Genomic DNA, 17728 nt, shown 5'->3' on the forward strand with positions numbered 1-17728 from the left:
TTGGGGGGCTCTGGTTCCTGGCTCTGGGGGGCAGTGAAGACTGGGGAACCAGACTCCAGGGTCTGGGGGTGCTGGGAGCCCGGACTCCTGGGGCTAGGGGAGAAGGAGGCTGGGGACCAGGATTCCTGGGTCTGGGTGCGGGAGGGCACTGGGGACTCTGGTTCCTGGGTTTGGGGGCAGCGAGGACCGGGGGACCAATCTCCAGGGTCTGGGGAGCCGGGATTTCTGGGTCTGCGGGAGGAGGAGGCTGGGGCCTGAAGCAGGAGGAAGGTAGCTTCCAGGGACAGTGTCCCGGCCCGGGGTCCTAGGGATCCGAGGCGGGGAAGCCGCGGGGACGGCCGTGGCGGGAGGGGGTAGGGGCCGGGCCGCAGTAACAAAGGCCTCTCCCTCCAACAAGCGCCCCCCCTCAGCCCCGCCTCCCCGGCCCCCTGCCTGCCCTGATTGGTCGGCCTTCCTGCCCGTCAGCGCCGCCCCCTCCCCGGGTCTGCAGCAGCTCCGGCCGCCTCGTCGCGCCCCCCCAGCCCCCTCCCCCCGCCCCCGCCGCCCCCCGGGCCGGTGCAGCCGCAGGCGGGGTCCCCCTCCCCCTTCCCCCTCTCCCCCCAGGCCTCGCGCGCCCCGGACCGGCCCCCCCTTTCCCCTCCCCCTTCGCGCCGCCGCTGCCGCGATGCCCCCCCCTGCGCCCGGGGCCCGGCTCCGGCTTCTCGCCGCCGCCGCCCTGGCCGGCCTGGCAGTCATCAGCCGAGGTACCGCAGCGCCGGGGGCGGGGGGCTCGGCCGGGACTCCAGGGTCCCGAGCGGGGATTGGGGGCGGGGGACAGAGCATCTCCGGGCGGGGAGGAGGAGGCCCCCGGACGCCGAGGTCTGGGCCTGGGGGGGCGGGGGCAGCATCCTCTGGTTGGGAGAGGGGTCCTCGGACGTCTGGCTCCATGCCCGGGGGCAGGGGTCCGCGTCCTGGGGCCCGAGCCTGGGCCTAGGGGCGGGGGTCTGCTTCTCCGGGTCGGTGAGAGGGTCGCGGACACCTGGTCCCGGCCTGGGGGCGGGAGTCTGCGGCTCGGGATCGTCGTGGGGAGATCTGACGCTAAGTAAGGGTCCCCGGGCAGGATCTCTGAACTGAGTTGGTGGGGGTTAGGCAGAGGGATGCCCCGTCGGGGGTCTTCATCTCTGCCTGGGAGGGTCCCCAGAGGGTCCCGGCCTGCGGGCTGGGGTCGGCGTTTCTGGGGGAAGGTTGGGGGTCTTCCCAGGTTCCCAGGGTCAGTAAGAGATGGGGGCAGGGGTGTCCAGAGACCTCCGTCCCGGGGCGGCAAAAGAAGGGGGTGGGGCTGGGCTCTCAGCTGGGAAGGGACTGAAATTCCCCAGCTGGGTCGTCTAGGTTGGGAGAAAGTGTTAGTATGTGGAGGATTGCATTTATGTGTAAGGGGAGATGGGGCTGAAGATCCAAGAAGTTGGGGTGCTGGGCTGGGGACTCCAGATGTGGAAAGCCCTGGCTGAATATTTGGGTTCGGGGCAGGACAGAGGGTGACTGAGGACCGCGGGAAGGGAAGGGTTAACCCGGGGTCAAAGGGTTAATATCAGTCTTCCTAGTTGAGGGGGGAGCTAGGGGCTGGTCTTTTGTAGAGCTGGAAGGGAAGAATGGTAGGGGAGAGGCTGGGGGGTGGTGAACTTGGCAGTCTCTGTTTAGAAGATGTATGGCTGGACCTTGTATCTCCCAGCAGGCAGGCGACCTGGGGGTGGTCCAAGAGATGACCCCCTAAGGAGGGGAGGGGAGAGCTAGGAGGCTGGAGGCAGGGGCTGGGGTTCATTTAGTGCTTCTGAAGAATCACCCCAGAATGACCCAGAATCACAGAGGCAGGGACACACAGTCAGGAACATCCTAGAACCCCCGACAGTCTCCGCGAGACAGCGGCTCTCAGCCTCCCACCCACACAACGCCGGTCAGGCACAGCCACATAAACACCGTCGCCCGGTCCGACCCAGAGCCGCACCTGCAGACAGCCAGAGTCACAAGGGATGCTGGCGGGCGGCGCCGGGGGCGGGGGTGATCACCCCCTCCCTGGTGCAAAGCGTCTGGGTGCCCCTCCCACCTGGCCCGTCTGAATCCCTGTCTGACTTTCTGCCTGCCTGTCTGTGTCTCTCTGTCTCTATCGCTTGTCTCTCTGGATCTCTCTCACGTCTCGGCCATTTCCGGAGGCTCCCTGTCTCAGGGTGACATCCCGTTGGTCTCCGTGGCTGGGTCGCTGGCTCTCCATCGCTGCTGGGTTCAGCACAATTCCATACCTGGCCCGTTCAGCCTCTGGAACTGCTTGTCCCCGTCACACCCCGTGTGTGTGTGTGTGTGTGTGTGTGTCTCTTTCCAGCCCCTCACACGGTGCCTTGATCCTCATCCACTTCTGGGAACTCATGTCCCACCCCGGGTCACTCATTCTCCTCCTTGTCCTTTGAAATGTCTCTGGCCTTCTCCCTTCACCTCTCCATTTTCTTCTCTCTCTTCCTTTACTCTCAAGATCACTTCCCACTTGCCTTCTACTTTGACTCTTCAGAACCCTAGAAATCACTGTTGTTCACACATGCAGGGCTGGGAGCTTGGTGGAACCAGGAGACGGTCTGTGACCTGGGTCAAGTGCATTCCCACCTCTGGGCCGTTTGTCCCCTACTAGAGGACTGCGACCAGAGGGACAGAGGGCAGAGTGGCTGGCGGGTGAGCTGAGACAGGATTAGACGGTTGGAAAGACAGCCCCACCTACCCGCCACCGCTTGACGGCTGAGGCTGAGAAAAAGCCGGTGGAAGTCATACCAGATTGCATTTCCTCCTCTCTTTTATTCATTTGATGGTTTCCAGATTACGGGAGGAGAGCATACGAGTGAACCATCCACTACAAGAATGCATAAAAGCAAACCCCGCCACGTCCCGCCCCCACGTTCCAGTCTCAAGAGAGAGCCAGGGTCCTCAGCCTCCCCAGGAGCCTCTCACTTGCAGGGTCAGACAGGCAGAGTTCAGCGTCTGTAAAGGATTGGTTAGTTTGTTGATGTTTCTCCCAAGATAGAAACAAAGTAAAGCCATTTCTCTGCAACTGGCTTTTTTCCACTCAACTCTACCTCCCTGGCATCTGTAGATATTGCTCTGTCTTTACTTTTTTCCCCTCTAAATTCTTTATGCCAACACACATCCACACATCCACTTAGAAAAGTAGCTGCAGCTGGTGATTTGGGGGTGGTTCCTTTGCCATATTACATGAAGCAGGGGAAGGGTGAATTCAGGCATAGGGACCCTTCTCTAGGGGGTCCCCCAAGCACCTAGCTTGTCTAGACTGTGGGCGCTGCCTTGTTAGCTCATTTAACACATATTTACTAGGTACACAGTCGCTGTTCTAAACACTGGGGATCTATAAACACAGCAGTGGAGTCCCTGACCTCCTGGAGCTTACATCCTAGTGAGATGGAGAGAGATCCACCAACTAAAACCAAACCTAGAAAGTAAACAGGTGATATTAGAGAGTGATGAGCACAGAGGAAATGAGAATGACTCGGCAGGCAGGCGAGTTGGCCTTGGGAGCTCAGGTAACATCTGAGCCGCTGAGTGGAGTTCAGACTGAAAGGAGGGGAGGAGTCAGCCTTGGCAAGATCCCCTGGGGACAGCAGAAGCAAAGGCTCTGCAGTGGGAAAGGGAAAGGGAAAGTCGCTCAGTCGTGTCTAACTCTTTGCGACCCCATGGAATTCTCCAGGCCAGAATACTGGAGTGGATAGCCTTTCCCTTCTCCAGGGAGTCTTCCCAACCCAGGGTTCGAACCCAGGTCTCCTGCATCGCAGGCGGATTCTTTACCAGCTGAGCCACAAGGGACCAGTGGAAAGGAACGGCCAGCACGTGGAGAGTTCCAGGGCTCTAGGCTCAGCATACAGACACTGGACATCAGTGATAAGGAGTATATGGGAGGTCAGCCAAGAGGGAGAGGGGTCTGGGGGCTCTGCAGTGGCAGTTAGACTAGCCTTTTCTTGGGCTTCCCAGGTGGCTCAGTGGGTAAAGAACCCACCTGGCAATGCGGGAGACTTAAGAGACACTGGTTCAATCCCTGGTTTGGGAAGATTCCCTGGAGGAAGGCATGGCTATCCATTCCATTATTCTTGCCTGGAGAATCCCATGGACAGAGAAGCCTGGCGGGCTACAGTCCCTAGGGTTGCAAAGAGTTGGACATGACTTAAGCGACCTAGCACAGCACAGCACAGCACAGCATATGAGAGTCACTCGTCTGGAATGGCAGAGACCCACATGGTCCCTCCCATCACAATTGGATCCACCACCAGGCTGCTCCCTGCCCCATAACCATCCCACCAGCCAACACAAGTAGAGCTGTTTGCAGGCACTTAACTAGCAGGAGCCTGCTTGGGTGACCTTCTTTCATCCTCTCCCCCTCAAGCCAGTGACTGAGGCATGATGGGCCCTGATGGGCCCCATTTAGAGGTGGGAAAACTGAGTCTCTGTTGTAGGAAGTAACTTGTGCAGCTCGGTGGTGCAGCTGGGATTTGAACCTAGGCAGCCAGGCTCCCCAGTCCATTCATTTAGCAGGCTGGTTATGCTTGCTTAGTAGTAGCAGAACAGATGCTGAGTCCTGGACTCAGGGGTGGGTGCTGGGCATAGAGCAACCTACAACCCAGACCCGCCCTGCCCTTCCCCCACCCCCAGGGGACCGACACCGAACCTGCGATAACAATAGATGTTTCTTTAAAAAGAAGGTGCTGTTAAGAACAGCAAGCATTTCTGCCTGCTAAGCACTGAGTTAAGCATTATGCTTGCATGTTCTCATGGAATCCCTGACAAAAAGCCTGCTGAGGGAAGAAATACCATTTTTATCCTTTCTACAGTTGAGGAAACTGAGGCTCAGACTGGCCAGGGGTCACCCAGTCAGGAAATGATGGGACAGACATTTGATCTATCAGCCCAGGCTCCTCAGGGCTTTCTTATCCAATCTCTAGAGATATCCAGCCCCTCTACCAACAGTTCTCTAAGTCCAACTTGGGGGGCACAACCAAGTTTCAGGCCTTCAGAGAACTCCTGGTCAGGAAGGGAAAACACACCTGGATGCTGTCACAGCTGAATCAGAGGGTACTCAGTAGAGACAGTGGGAACTGTCCACCTTGTACAGTCAGGGAAGTACTTCTGGAGGAGGGGGCATTTGAGCTGGGGTTTTGAGGAATGCATAGGAGTTCAAAAGTTGGCACAGCATGTTGCAGGCATCCATTTACATTTACTCATTCAGCAAATTTTTCCCAAGGCCTTCCAGACCAGGCCTGGTGCTGGGAGATCCTGGGGACACAAACCTGAGTCAGACTCAGGCTCTGCCCTCAAGAAACTTATAATCTGATAGGGGAGAGAGACACAGACAGTCACCACAGTGTGATCTGAGCTCTAAGGGAGGTACTGCAGGCATTGCGGGAAAACAAAAGAGGACGAGAAAGAGTAAGGATTCAGCGTTTTCCAAGCAGAATTCCTACAGAGGGGACCTCATGTGCATTAGCTTGTTTATTTAGCTATTAAACATGTCTGAGGCTGCCTATGGGATAGACTGTGGGTAGGGTGATGCTGCAGATGAGGAGACCCAGGCCCCACCCTGAGAGGCTCCCATCTGGTGAGGAAAGCAGACCTAGACAGTCCAGGTGATTGAGACTAAGAGGGAGGGACGGCGACTGTGACTCAGACAGATGGTGGGGCCCGGCCCAGCGACAGACAGGGTGGTGGGATGGCTAACCTGACCCTCTCCTCCATTTACTGACACCCAGAGAGGGGAAGGGACTTACCCAAGGTCACACAGCACACAGGGTCCTCCTGAGCCTGGAGTCTGGGAACTGGAAGAGACCGACAGGCAGACATCCGAATTTATAGACACACAGACCAGGCATCCAAGACCCACTTGAGATAACTTCATCACTCATCTCCCGAGACTGCCCTCAGCCAGGGCCCAGCTGGGCGTGCTGGGGACGCAGATGGTCTGAGCCGGGCCCTGCCCTGGAGGAGCAGGTGGGGGAGGCAGACGCTTCTGATCCACGGAGCCCTGGGAAAAGAGCGAGAGGCTGTGTGGGCTCGGATGGGCCATCTCTCCTCCGAGAGGCCCCATATACCAGGTGCCTGGAGAAGGAGAAGCGTTTTGATGGGGAATAGTGGGAGGGAGAGAGGGGGAAGAAAAATGGGGAATGTGGGGTTGGGTCGCACTAGGGGAGAGGAGGCAGGAGACAGATGTCAGGGCCCTAGATGCCAGGCTGAGGGGCGGGAACTTCGCGCTGGAGGCCGCTCTGAGTGTTGGAAAGATCCCTCTGGCAAACAGTGTGTGTGTGTGTGTGTGTCTGTCTGTCTGTCTGTCTGTCTGTCTGTTTCTCTGTCTCCTGGGACATGTGATTAAGATCCTGCCCTCTTCTGTGAGGTCCGCACCCTACCCCAGGGCCCGAGGCTGAGCTCAGGAGCCCTTGGTTCTACCCTGAGGCTTTGGGGGCACCTTGGACAGCTCCTTCTTCAACCCCCGCCGTGGGGTGGGCCTCCTTGAACCTGGGACAGTTGCTGTCAGAGGGCTGGGGAAGTTGGGGGTTGCGGGGAGGGCAGGGTGATTTTGGCTCCCAGGAGGCATCTGGTGATGCCGGCATTTTTGGTTGGGGTGGGGGAGCTCCTGGCATCTGGGGAGTCAAATCCGGGATGCTCTCAAACATTCTACACTGCACAGGGTGGCCCCACCATGAAGAATCATCCAGCTCCCGATGTCAACGGTGCTGAGATGGTGCAAGCTTGGTCTGGGATGTGTGTGACCAGTATGACAGATCTATGGGGTGTGCGTGTGTGTGTGTGCATGGCTGTGTGTGATCTGATTGTAGGTGACAGCATGGCTGCATGTGCCCGACTCTTGGCCCAGGGCGGTCGCTTTGTATTTGAGAGCCTCCGTCCATGTGTCAGGCTGTAGCTTCATGCACGACTGTCTGCGGTGGGGATGAGCGTAGCCCTCAGGCTGGGAGGTCACTGTGACCGATGAAGCCTGTGTGTGTGTGTGTGTGAGAGAGAGAGAGTCTTTGTGCAGGGCTGTAACTGTGTGTAGACTTTGCACCTGCGTGTGTGGGGCTGCATGTGTGTAACCGTGTGCATCTGGTTATGTCGGGGGGCTGGTCAGGGTGTCGTGGCTGGTGGCCGACCCGTGTGCTTCTGGGAAAGAGCTGTCTCTTCTAACTGACCTTCTCCCGGGGGTGTGTCCCAGGCTGTGTGCCTCAGCCTAAGTGTGTACGCCTCTGTCCCTCAGTGGGACCCGCTTGTTGTGGATGGGACTGTTTCCTGTCCCCAGGGCTGACTCTTTCCCGGGCCCTGGTGACTGTGTGTGTGTGTCTGTCTGTCCCCTGGCTGCCCCCTCCTCTTCCTAGGGCTGTCCTGGCACATCCTCTCTGCCAGGCTCAGGGCTGGCGAGTCCCTTCCCTCTCTCCAGGGCTCACCAAATGACCAGAGCAACTCCGGCGCGGGTGAACCGGGGGTGAGGGCTGCAGGCCCCAGGCCCCAAATCCTGGGGCCTGGTGAGCCCACCACCCTGGCTCTGCCCCAGCCGCGTCCAGAGGGGCTGCTGATGGAGAGGGCCTCCGGGAGTCATTGGGGCGGCGTGGGCAATTAATTCATCAGATTAATCAGTTCCTCATTCCGGGGTGGGGGGCCAGGGCAGCCCTGAGCGGGGCCAAGCCTCCGCAGGCGTCCAAGGTCACCCGGCCTCTTCCTCTCCCCCGCCCGGTGCTGTCTCCATCCGCCGCCTCCGCGGGCCCAGCCCCCCCTCCCTGGCCCCTGTCCAGCCTCTGGCCACGGTCCACGGAGAGATGAATGGGTGGGGGCGGGGGTTCTGCCAGGCGCAGGGGCACTGGAGTGGTCAGGCAGGAGTGGGCATGCGCCTGCCAGAGCATGGGATCGGGCACAGGGGTCTCTACACCACGCCAGAGGGCGTCCTGGGCATCTGTGATACATGTGTGTCCGTGGATATTCGCACACATCCGTGTTTGTGTATGTGCTGGTGTTTGCGTGTCTGGGTGTCTGTGTGCACACATGTGAGTGTTGAGTATCTGCCTGCAGCCTGTCTTTCCATGTATTTCTGAATTAATGTGTGTACATGTGTGTACCTGTCTGTTACATCTGTACATACATCTGTGTATATGAGTGTACTTGTGGGTCTTTGAATATGTGTATGTGCCCCCGTGTATGTGGATATGTGTGTGTGTGTACTCTTGAATCTGTGTGTGTTCACTGTGAACATGTATGTGTGTGCCATGTTTACACATGTCTGTGTGTGTATGTGTGTGCACAGCTTTGTGTGTCTGTATCTGCACATGTGCATTTCTGTGTTTATGAGTGTGCGTGTGCACACATCTGTACACAGCATCTGTGAGTGTATGCTTGAGCTTTGATGTACGTGTGTCTTTGTGCATATACACGTGTTTATGTGCTGTGACTGTGTTGTCTCAGTGTCTCGGGAGGTGTTTGGTTTGTGTGTCCCAGCCTGTCTGGGTCAGCATGGGCTTGTGGGAAGATACATTGCGTGTGTCTGCGGTGAGTGTCTTTGGAAACATCAGTGAATGTGTGTGCCAGTGGGTGTGGGAAGTGTGTGTCTGCCAGGGTGTGTGTGTGTGTGTGTGTGTGTGTACACATGAGCATGGTCCTGCCCAGCTGAGCTACCCTCCCTTCCACAGGACTGCTGTCTCAGAGCCTGGAGTTCAGCTCCCCTGCCGACAACTACACGGTGTGTGAAGGCGACAACGCCACACTCAGGTAGGGGGACGCAGAAGTGCTGACCCTTCGTCCTCCTTAAGTGGGGAACTGCCCTGACCCGCAGGCCCCACCCATACCTCCCCCATCATCGGGACAGAGGCCATCAGGGCCCAGACTCTGGGCCCGGCCCCACCCTGGGCCTCAGTGTGCCCATCTGTCAAATGGGTGGAGGAACGACAACCACCATCTAGGTTGTTAGGAGGATGCAAGAGTCTGTACATATACCCCGGGGGCTTCCCTGGTGGCCCAGTGGTAAAGAACCCACCTGCCAACGCAGGAGACCCGGGTTCAATGCCTGGGTCTGGAAGATCCCCTGGAGAAGGGAATGGCAACTTGCTCCAGTATTCTTGCCTGGGAAATTCCATGGATGGAAGAGCCTTGGCAGGCTCCAGTCCATGAGGTGACGAAAAAGTCAGACACCACTTAGGAACTAAACGACAACAACACACGCTGACCTTAGAGAGCTTGGCACACTGACTGTTTAATGAGAACCGGTGTTACCCTCCCCCAGCTCTCTGCTCTCCTGGGTCGCTTGTCATTCTGTATCTCTGTCCCTCTCCCCCGGGGTGTCTGTCCCCCTCTTTTTGGTTCTCTGACACACAGCAGTCACTCAGTAATCATCAGCTGTCATACCATTGTACACTTGGGCTTACAACTATCCCTCTCTGAAGCTCAGTTTGCCCACCTGTAAAGTGGGCACAGTCACAGCTGCCTCCCAGGACTGCCGTGGGAACTGGAGATGCAGTGAGCCTTCCTCTTTCCCCCTCCAAGCCCCCTTGACAGGGGTCACCCTGGAGGGCCAGGCGGGGGTAGGGGAGAGAAGAACTGCCCTCCCCTCATCCTCCCCTCCAGCTGCTTCATTGATGAGCATGTGACCCGAGTAGCCTGGCTGAACCGCTCCAACATCCTGTACGCGGGCAACGACCGCTGGACCAGTGACCCGAGGGTGCGGCTGCTCACCAACACTCCCGAGGAGTTCTCCATCCTCATCACCCAGGTGGGGCTGGGCGACGAGGGCCTCTACACCTGCTCCTTCCAGACCCGCCACCAGCCGTACACCACTCAGGTCTACCTCATCGTCCATGGTGAGCCCTCTGCTGGGGCCCTGGCGGGGAAGGGGGGAGCCAGGGATGCGCGCTGGGGAGAGGAGACACTCGCGTCCTCGTCAATCCCAGGGACACCCGTGAGAAGACAGACACACTCCCTGCCCTCACAGATTCCAGCCAGGCAGAGGGAGAGAAAGTCAGAGACAACCTCCAGGGCAGGAGAGATACGCAGGCGGGGGGGCACTTGGAGGAAGACCCCGAGTTCATTGGCTCAGCCCTGTTTCTTGAGCGCCTGCTGAGTGCAGGCACTGCTCCACAGGCCAGGGACAGAGATGAGCCAGGCAGGCTGGCCCTGCCTGTCTGGAGGTGTCTTTCCGAGGAGAGGCAGTTTCCCAGACATCACGTCTGAGCTGAGACCTTCAGGAAAAAGAACAGCACGTGCGGAGGCTGGATGCTCAGAGCGGGAGAGGTGGGGCTGGAGAGACCCATGGCGGGGGGGGGGGGGGCGGGGGGGGGCGGGGGGGGGCGGGAGGCTGGCATCAGAGGTAGTTTGGAGGGCAGCGAGCACGTGGAGAGACAGGAAGCCAGGGACGGCTCAGCCCTGCTCTAGACAAGCCCCGACCTGCGAGCCAAATCCTCCGGTTCCAACCTTGCCGCTGCCACCCAGGGGCTGAGCCACCCAAAGCGAGCCGGACGATCAGACTCCTCATCTGCAAAATGGAGATGACGCTGTCATATATCAAATTCAAGACGTCATCCGTTGGAAGGGACACCTTTACTTTATTCTGCTTGCTAGAAACGGGGTGGGAGTGTAACCTGCCAGTTAAACACTGGCGTCCTCATAAGGCCACTCTGATTGGAGAAATGTTCAGAGGGGGCGGGGTCGAGGCGGGGAACACCCCCATGTGTTAGAATTGATGAAAAGAGCAACATCTCGCTTCCCCGGTGGCTCAGTTGGTAAAGAATCGGACTGCGATGAATGAGCCAAGAGTTCCATCCCTGGGTCAGAAAGATACCCTGGAGGAGGGCATGGCAACCTACTTCAGCATTCTTGCGTGGACAATCCCATGGGCAGAGGAGCCTGGCGGGCTACAGTCCACGGGGTCACAAAGAGTCAGACAGGACTGAAGCGACTGAGCAAGCATGCATGCACCCCAGAGGGAAGTAGTGAGGGTTTCATGGGTTCATTTTTGTGAAATACTTAAAACAGGGTAAGCTTACACTCAGTAAGTACCATACAAGCATTAGCTAAACAAATTAACTGAAAATAATAATATTAATCAATACAAATAGAGATGGGAAGGGAGGAATTCAGACCCAAAGATAGAAAATAGAAACCGTGTGAGAAGGAAGGTGGAGAGAGACTGAGAAAGAGTGAGGAAGACACAAGACCAGCAACTGGAGAAGGAGCCAGATCCAGAGGGAAGGGGAAACACAGAGGAATTCTTACAGAGAGACAGGAATGTCAGCTGAACCCCTGGGTCTGAGGGAGGAGGAGCTGGGGGTCTGGACTCCTGGTCTGAGGGAGGAGGGACCAGGCCTAGATCCTGGGTCCTGGGAACCCACAGCACCTCTCACTGACCTTCCCTCCGGCCTGCAGTCCCTGCCCGCATCGTGAATATCTCTTCGCCTGTGACAGTGAATGAGGGGAGCAACGTGAACCTGCTTTGCCTGGCTGTAGGGCGGCCGGAGCCCACGGTCACCTGGAGGCAGCTCCGAGGTGAGGACCCCACCCCTGGCTGAAAGTCCCTTCCCCCACTCCACAGGCTGGGCCCAAAGCTCCCCATGTTCCTAGCTAGATACCCAGAACCTCCCACTCCTGCCTCCTTTGATCCCCCTAGAAGCCTTGTCATGACCGGATTTCCCCCTACCTGGTCCTGTTATTTTACCAACAGACCCCAGAGCCTTAGAGCCTACCCATGCGCCCTCCCAGGCTGGGGCTGTTTCCTCCACCCACCTGCTAGATCCCAGCTTGCTCCCCATCCCTAACTCTAGCAGCCCCAGTCTCTTCCCCACCAGCTCACAGGATTCTCCTGGACTCAGACCCCCACCCACTAGATGGCCGGAGCCAGGTTAGCGCCACGGCCCCTGCCCATGTTCCCATCTCCTGTTCACGTTACTGCATCTCTGGCAGATCCCTCAGGCCATGGGTTCTCTTAGTATGGTCCCCAGACTCACAGAAGGAGCATCACCTGGAGACTTGCCAGAAAGGCATGAGTCAGAACCACCCCTCCTCCCATCACCACCACAGTCTGTCCTAACAAGCCCTTCAAGTAATCCCAAGGTAGAGCTGAGAAGCACGGCGGCCCCCAAACAGAGGGACCTGAATGGGAAATTCCAGATCCTAAACATTCCGCACTGTCCCCTTTATCTGGATCTCCACCACCATTTCCCAGACCCCTGGATCCTCACTCACTGGGTCTTGGGAGACCAAATGTGCCAGCCCCTAGATCTCTTGGGACCCCAGAACGCAATAACTAGGTCTCGGATCCCTGGATCCTCCCCTACCACTTCATCTGAGCCCCACAGTCCTGGTCTTCAGTTCCTGGCTCCCCCAATGCTGTGAGTCCCAAAGGGTCTTCTGAGCGGGCACACTGTTCTAAGACCCCCGATACCTGGATTGCTGATTCCAGTCACCGGCTCCTGATTCCCTGGGCCCCAAGGGCTAGATCCCAGAATCCTGGATCCTCCCTCGCCGGGTCTATGCTTTCTGGATCTTTCTGAGCCCCAGGAGCTTCTGGCACCCTCTCCACTGGGTTCTAGTTACTAAGTCCCAGCTCCTCATTCCCTGTCCCACCCCAGCAACCCCCACCCCCCACCGACCCCGGCACTCCAGGCCTTGCGCCTGTCCGCCCCGCTGATGTTTGTCCGTGTTGTGCCCGTGTTGTCCCGTGTTAAGTGTTTGTGTCCGGCCCCGCCCCCTCCCCTCCCCTCCCCCCACAGACGGCTTCACCTCAGAAGGCGAGATTCTGGAGATTTCCGACATCCAGCGGGGCCAGGCTGGGGAATACGAGTGCGTGACTCACAACGGGGTTAACTCTGCACCGGACAGCCGCCGCGTGTTGGTCACAGTCAACTGTGAGCCGACCCCCCTCTCCCCACCCCGCCCCCGCACGGGCACGAAAGCGGGGCAGGCCCTGGGTCCCTAGGGATGAAGAGTGTGTGAGAGGAGGAAGGGGGTGGGTCTGCGGGAGGAAGGGGTCTAAGAGGAGGGGGCTCGAGGACTCCCAGGAAGGAGGAAGGAGGGGCTGGGGGTGAGACCCTTTCGTCGGCACTGGGCAAGGAAAATTCGCTGACCCTGTCCTTCACCAGATCCTCCAACCATCACCGACGTGACCAGCGCCCGCACGGCCGTGGGCCGGGCCGCCCTCCTGCGCTGCGAAGCCATGGCGGTGCCCCCTGCGGATTTCCAGTGGTACAAGGATGACAGACTGTGAGGATGGCACTGGGGCGGGCCGTGGTGGTGGGGTCCTCGGTCCTTCGGGACTCGGGGAGGGGGCAGAGGGAGCAGAGTTCTGAGTCCTGGGAACTAGGGCGTGGGGGCGGTGTCCGGGTTCTAGGTGTTGGGGTCCACTGGGCCCCAGGGCAACTGCGGTGGCTTACTGGAAATTTGGGTCCTGGGATAATGAATGCTGGAGGCTGGCCGCCTCTGACTATTCAGGAAGAAGGTCTGGGGTGGGGGTGATGCTGAGACTTGTCGGAGAAGCTTTAGCTTTAGGGGACCACTGGATCTGAGGTTTAGCAGAATCCTAAACCTGGGATTTGGGGAATCCCTAAAGGTCGGAGTTGAGGGTCTGGGTGCCCGGAGAGGGGCATCGGTGGGAGTGGCCCGAGTTCCATGGAGAGTTAGAACCAGAGGCTAGGGGTCGCTGGGATGGGGGAACAGAATGTAGGGTCTCCAGGGAATCTGGGAGTCAGGGGGCTGGGCTTTTTGTCCGGAGCGGGTCCCGGGCCAGGGTCCTGCGGTCTGGTCCCTGACCCGGATCCCCGGCAGGCTGAGCAGTGGCACGGCCGAGGGCCTGAAGGTGCAGACGGAGCGCACCCGCTCGATGCTTCTCTTCGCCAACGTGAGCGCCCGGCATTACGGCAACTACACGTGCCGCGCAGCCAACCGGCTGGGAACATCCAGCGCCTCCATGCGGCTCCTGCGTGCGTCCCCCGAGGAGCGGAAGGGGCGGGGCCGGGGCTTGGGCGGGGCCGACCTGAATGGGCATGGCCAGGGAGGTGGAGCTGCAGAACTGCCCCTCGACTGACCCCCGAGCTTAGGAGAGAGCCCAAGACCCGTGTTCATTGAGCGCCTACTAAGGGAGGGAATTGGATGCTGGGGACACAGCAAGGCACAAAAGAGGCAAGGTCTGGTGGCTCAGACGATAAAGAATATGCCTGCAATGCAGGAGACCTGGGTTCAATTCCTGGGTTGGGAAGATTCCCCTGGAGAAGGGAATGGTTACCCACTCCAGTGTTCTTGGCTAGGAAATCCCATGTACAGAGGAGCCTGGCGGGCTGCAGTCCATGAGTCGCAAAGAGTCGGACACAACTGAGCTACTAACACTTTCACTTTTGTCTAGGGACTCATACAGCTAGTAGCAGTAGTAGAAAAGCAATAAAGTAGACAAATAAAACGAAAAGTCAACAAATACATACATAAGCAAAAAACAATTTTGTATATCGATAAGGACTATCAAGAAAATAATAGAATTGGGGATGGTAGCAGTAGACACGACTGAGCGACTTCACTTTCACTTTTTACTTTCATGCATTGGAGAAGGAAATGGCAACTCATTCCAGTGTTCTTGCCTGGAGAATCCCAGGGACGGGGGAGCCTGGTGGGCTGCTGTCTATGGGGTCGCACAGAGTCGGACACAACTGAAGTGACTTAGCAGTAGCAGTAGACAAACGCATCAGAGAAGGCTTCCTGAAGGAAGCAACGTTTGAAATGAGACCTGAATGGTCAAAAGAATCCAGCCCTGCCAAGATCTACCAAAGAGCTTTGCAGCGCAGTGGGCTGGGCGGGGGGGGGGGGGGGGCGCGGGGGGCCGGGAGGGGTTGGAGGGACAGAGATGAGCCAGATGATTAGATTAAAACAGAGTGTGGCGAGGGGGCAGGGTCCCTGAGTGAAAACCTGGAAAGGCCCTTAGGAGGAGGCCTCAGACAAGACCCCAGAAACAAGACACGCGGAGACACACGCATGGGTTCTCTCCACTCCGGGCCTCCTCCCTTGACCTTCTCTCTTTCCCCAGGCCCAGGATCCCTGGAAAACTCGGCCCCAAGGCCCCCAGGGCCCCTGACCCTCCTCTCCGCCCTGGGCTGGCTGTGGTGGAGGATGTAGGAAGAACCCAGTGCTGCTGGTGTCCCCCTGCGAGGGGGGGCTGAGGCCGAGAGCGAGAGGAGCAGGGGGAGCAAGCGCCGTGGGTCTCGAGGGGCGGAGGAGCTCTCGGCCGCTGAGGAAGAAGAGGAAAAGGAAGAGGAGGAGGGAAGATCTATAGAGAACCCATCACTGTGAGGGATAACGCAAAATTATGCATCTTTCTACAGCCATTCTCGCCACCGTTCACCTTTCTGATTGTGACCCACCCCTGGCCACCCCCACACCCCTCTCTTAGCTCAGGCTGTCAACTGGATCGTGCGTGTGTGGTGGGTGTGAGCATAAGCGTGTGAGTGTGTGTGCATGTGTGTGTGTGTGTGTATGGATGGGGGGGTGGGGAAGGGGGCTCAGCACTCTTCCCTCCTGGACACCCCCCACATCCACTGCCCCCATCCCCGCTGTCTCTCACCTCTGGCTGGAGGTAGGTATGGGGTCTTCGTGCTGGAAGCTGTGAGGGGAGGTTTTCCAGGTTCCCGCTTTCCCAGTATATGCACGCACCCCGCCCCCTCCCCTCCCTGCTGAAAGGCTGTCTCCCGGGCAGGTTGGAAGTGGGAGGGGCATCAGACTTGCCTGGCAAGCTGTCACTCAACCTCTGCGAGCAGGTGCGGGATCTCCACCTTGGCTCTGGGCCTCCCTGCTGTCAACCAACCACCTGCCTGGAGCCAGAGGCCCCATCACCGGCTCAGCGGCCTGAGACCTTCCCGCTTTCCCTGTCCCTCCCAGCCCTGGACTTTCTGGCCCTCTCCCGGGCCGATCGGTGCTTCCGTCCAATTGTCAGGCCGGTGCCTGCTGTCACCTGTCTCAGTGCTTTGCCCTAGCCCGCCCCCACTCCCTTCGGCCGCCTGCAGCGCCCGCCAGCTGCCCTCAGCGCCCCTACGGCCGGCCAAGTGTGAGCTTGCTGGTCCACCACTGCCTGGCCTCTCCACCAACTGACCCTCCCAAAGGCTGACCTGACCACCCACACACACACACTTAGACACACACACACACACACACACACCAGCGACTGTGACCAGCAATAGCCCCCTGGCTCCAGCTGTCCTGTAGCCGGTGACCAGCTGTGGTTCCCCCGAGGATGAGCAACTATGTCAGAAAGGCGCTCCGAGGCTGTAACTTCAGCTCGGATTGTAGGTATACCCCACGCTGGCACACCACATCCCACAAAATGGGGGAAGAGAGGGGCATCACACAGACGTTCCCAGTCCAGACCAAGATGTTACCAACTCCAGCTCTCGGGAGACCCTCTTATAAGCACCCACCCCAAACTATACCACCCAGAGCTTGGGAGGGCGAGAGAGGGCAGAGCAGGGGCAGGGGGGCAAGGGGCAGTGACTGTACCTCAGATGGGGGCCCCATCCCACATTGTCTTCCATTCCCAGGGTCCAGGGGACAGGGAGGGGAGGGGGAGGGGTGCCAGGGAGGGGGGCGGGGGGGGGGCCCTGGGGGCCGTGTGTTCCGATTCATGGGGAGTGTTGAGACCGCCACACCAATAAACGCCTTTTTCCAAAGTCTCCGCCTGCCAGTGTCAACGTCAGTAAGCATATGGGTGAGTGGAGCGCAGACTCCTGGTCATTGGTGGTGCCTCCCCAGCTTCACTTCTGCCCTCCCCTTTCTCTTTGGTAGATTTGGAATTGACCTATTTACAGAGGTGGCCCCTGATTGGCTGAAGCTACTCGGCATAGCCCGTTTCCCACTGTGACTGGTTCAGAGGTGGGCACATGGCTCAACCAGACTAATGAGAGAACGAACACCAGAGCCGTGTGGATTTCCAGGGAAGAGCTGCTCTTCTGTTGGGATAATGTGGCTCAGTAATATGAAGTCAAGATCTGCAGGATGTCTATTCTCCATCGCATGGAGAGATCTTGGGTCTATGGGGATAGCACTGGTGGGGAGGACAATACATAGAGCCTGCGAGTGATAGAAACACCATGGGATGCAGAGTGAAAAGTCTAGAGAAACTGAGTCCATGATGACATCATTTGAGCAACTGGATCAAAACCTACCTGATGCCTACCTTCACTTACATAAGCAATAAAGTCCCATGTATGTTTAAACCAACTCATGTTAGGTTTTCAACTTCTAGTGATTACAAAAGAAATGAAAATTCTCACTGACATAGAAGAGATGTAGAGGTTCCAGGACTCCAGCCATCACCTTTCTAAAAAGATCCAAGGTCTCTATTTTCCAAAGGCCTCTTTCACACCAAACTTTAGCCAGAATGGCTCACATCCTTGCCTCTCCGAGACAGATATTGTTGCCTATGCTTTAGTTATTTGTTTACACTTTCATCTTTGCCCACCTTCCATGACACAGACTGAGATATTTGGTTTCCCAGCCTCCCTCACAGTGATATGGCCAGCTTTTGGTCAGTGAGACTTAAGGGAAGTTTGCTATCAGGCTTCCAGGAAAATTTCCCCTCATTCATGTGAGGAAAGGAACCCTGCTCCCTTCCTTTTGTCATTAGATATAATTGTGTGAAGATGTGATGCCTGGAGCTGCAGCAGCCATCTTGTTACTTGAGACAATATGCCAACACATAGGGTGGCAAAGCAGG

General features: G+C 57.9%; 1 protein-coding gene across 1 annotated transcript; it reads left to right on the plus strand.

Annotated features, from left to right (window-relative positions):
- The first annotated feature begins 620 nt into the window (after window positions 1-620).
- On the plus strand, window positions 621-16683 carry IGLON5 (IgLON family member 5). Its single transcript, XM_070771519.1, has 8 exons — window positions 621-743; window positions 8685-8763; window positions 9616-9848; window positions 11410-11529; window positions 12753-12887; window positions 13122-13242; window positions 13804-13958; window positions 15050-16683. The coding sequence occupies exons 1-8, from the start codon at window positions 665-667 to the stop codon at window positions 15136-15138; spliced, it is 1011 nt and encodes a 336-aa protein (XP_070627620.1). The 5' UTR covers window positions 621-664; the 3' UTR covers window positions 15139-16683.
- The last annotated feature ends 1045 nt before the right edge of the window (window positions 16684-17728 follow it).

This window comes from Bos indicus, chromosome 18, assembly GCF_029378745.1.
Source record: "Bos indicus isolate NIAB-ARS_2022 breed Sahiwal x Tharparkar chromosome 18, NIAB-ARS_B.indTharparkar_mat_pri_1.0, whole genome shotgun sequence".
Lineage (NCBI taxonomy): Eukaryota > Metazoa > Chordata > Mammalia > Artiodactyla > Bovidae > Bos > Bos indicus.

Excerpts from the sequence above, each read along its gene's own strand:
- IGLON5 (XM_070771519.1), top strand. The coding sequence starts at position 665 with ATGCCCCCCCCTGCGCCCGGGGCCCGGCTCCGGCTTCTCGCCGCCGCC. Across the intron at positions 8,764-9,615 it reads GGCGACAACGCCACACTCAG|CTGCTTCATTGATGAGCATG; the intron begins GTAGGGGGACGC and ends CCTCCCCTCCAG. Across the intron at positions 13,959-15,049 it reads CGCCTCCATGCGGCTCCTGC|GCCCAGGATCCCTGGAAAAC; the intron begins GTGCGTCCCCCG and ends CTCTTTCCCCAG.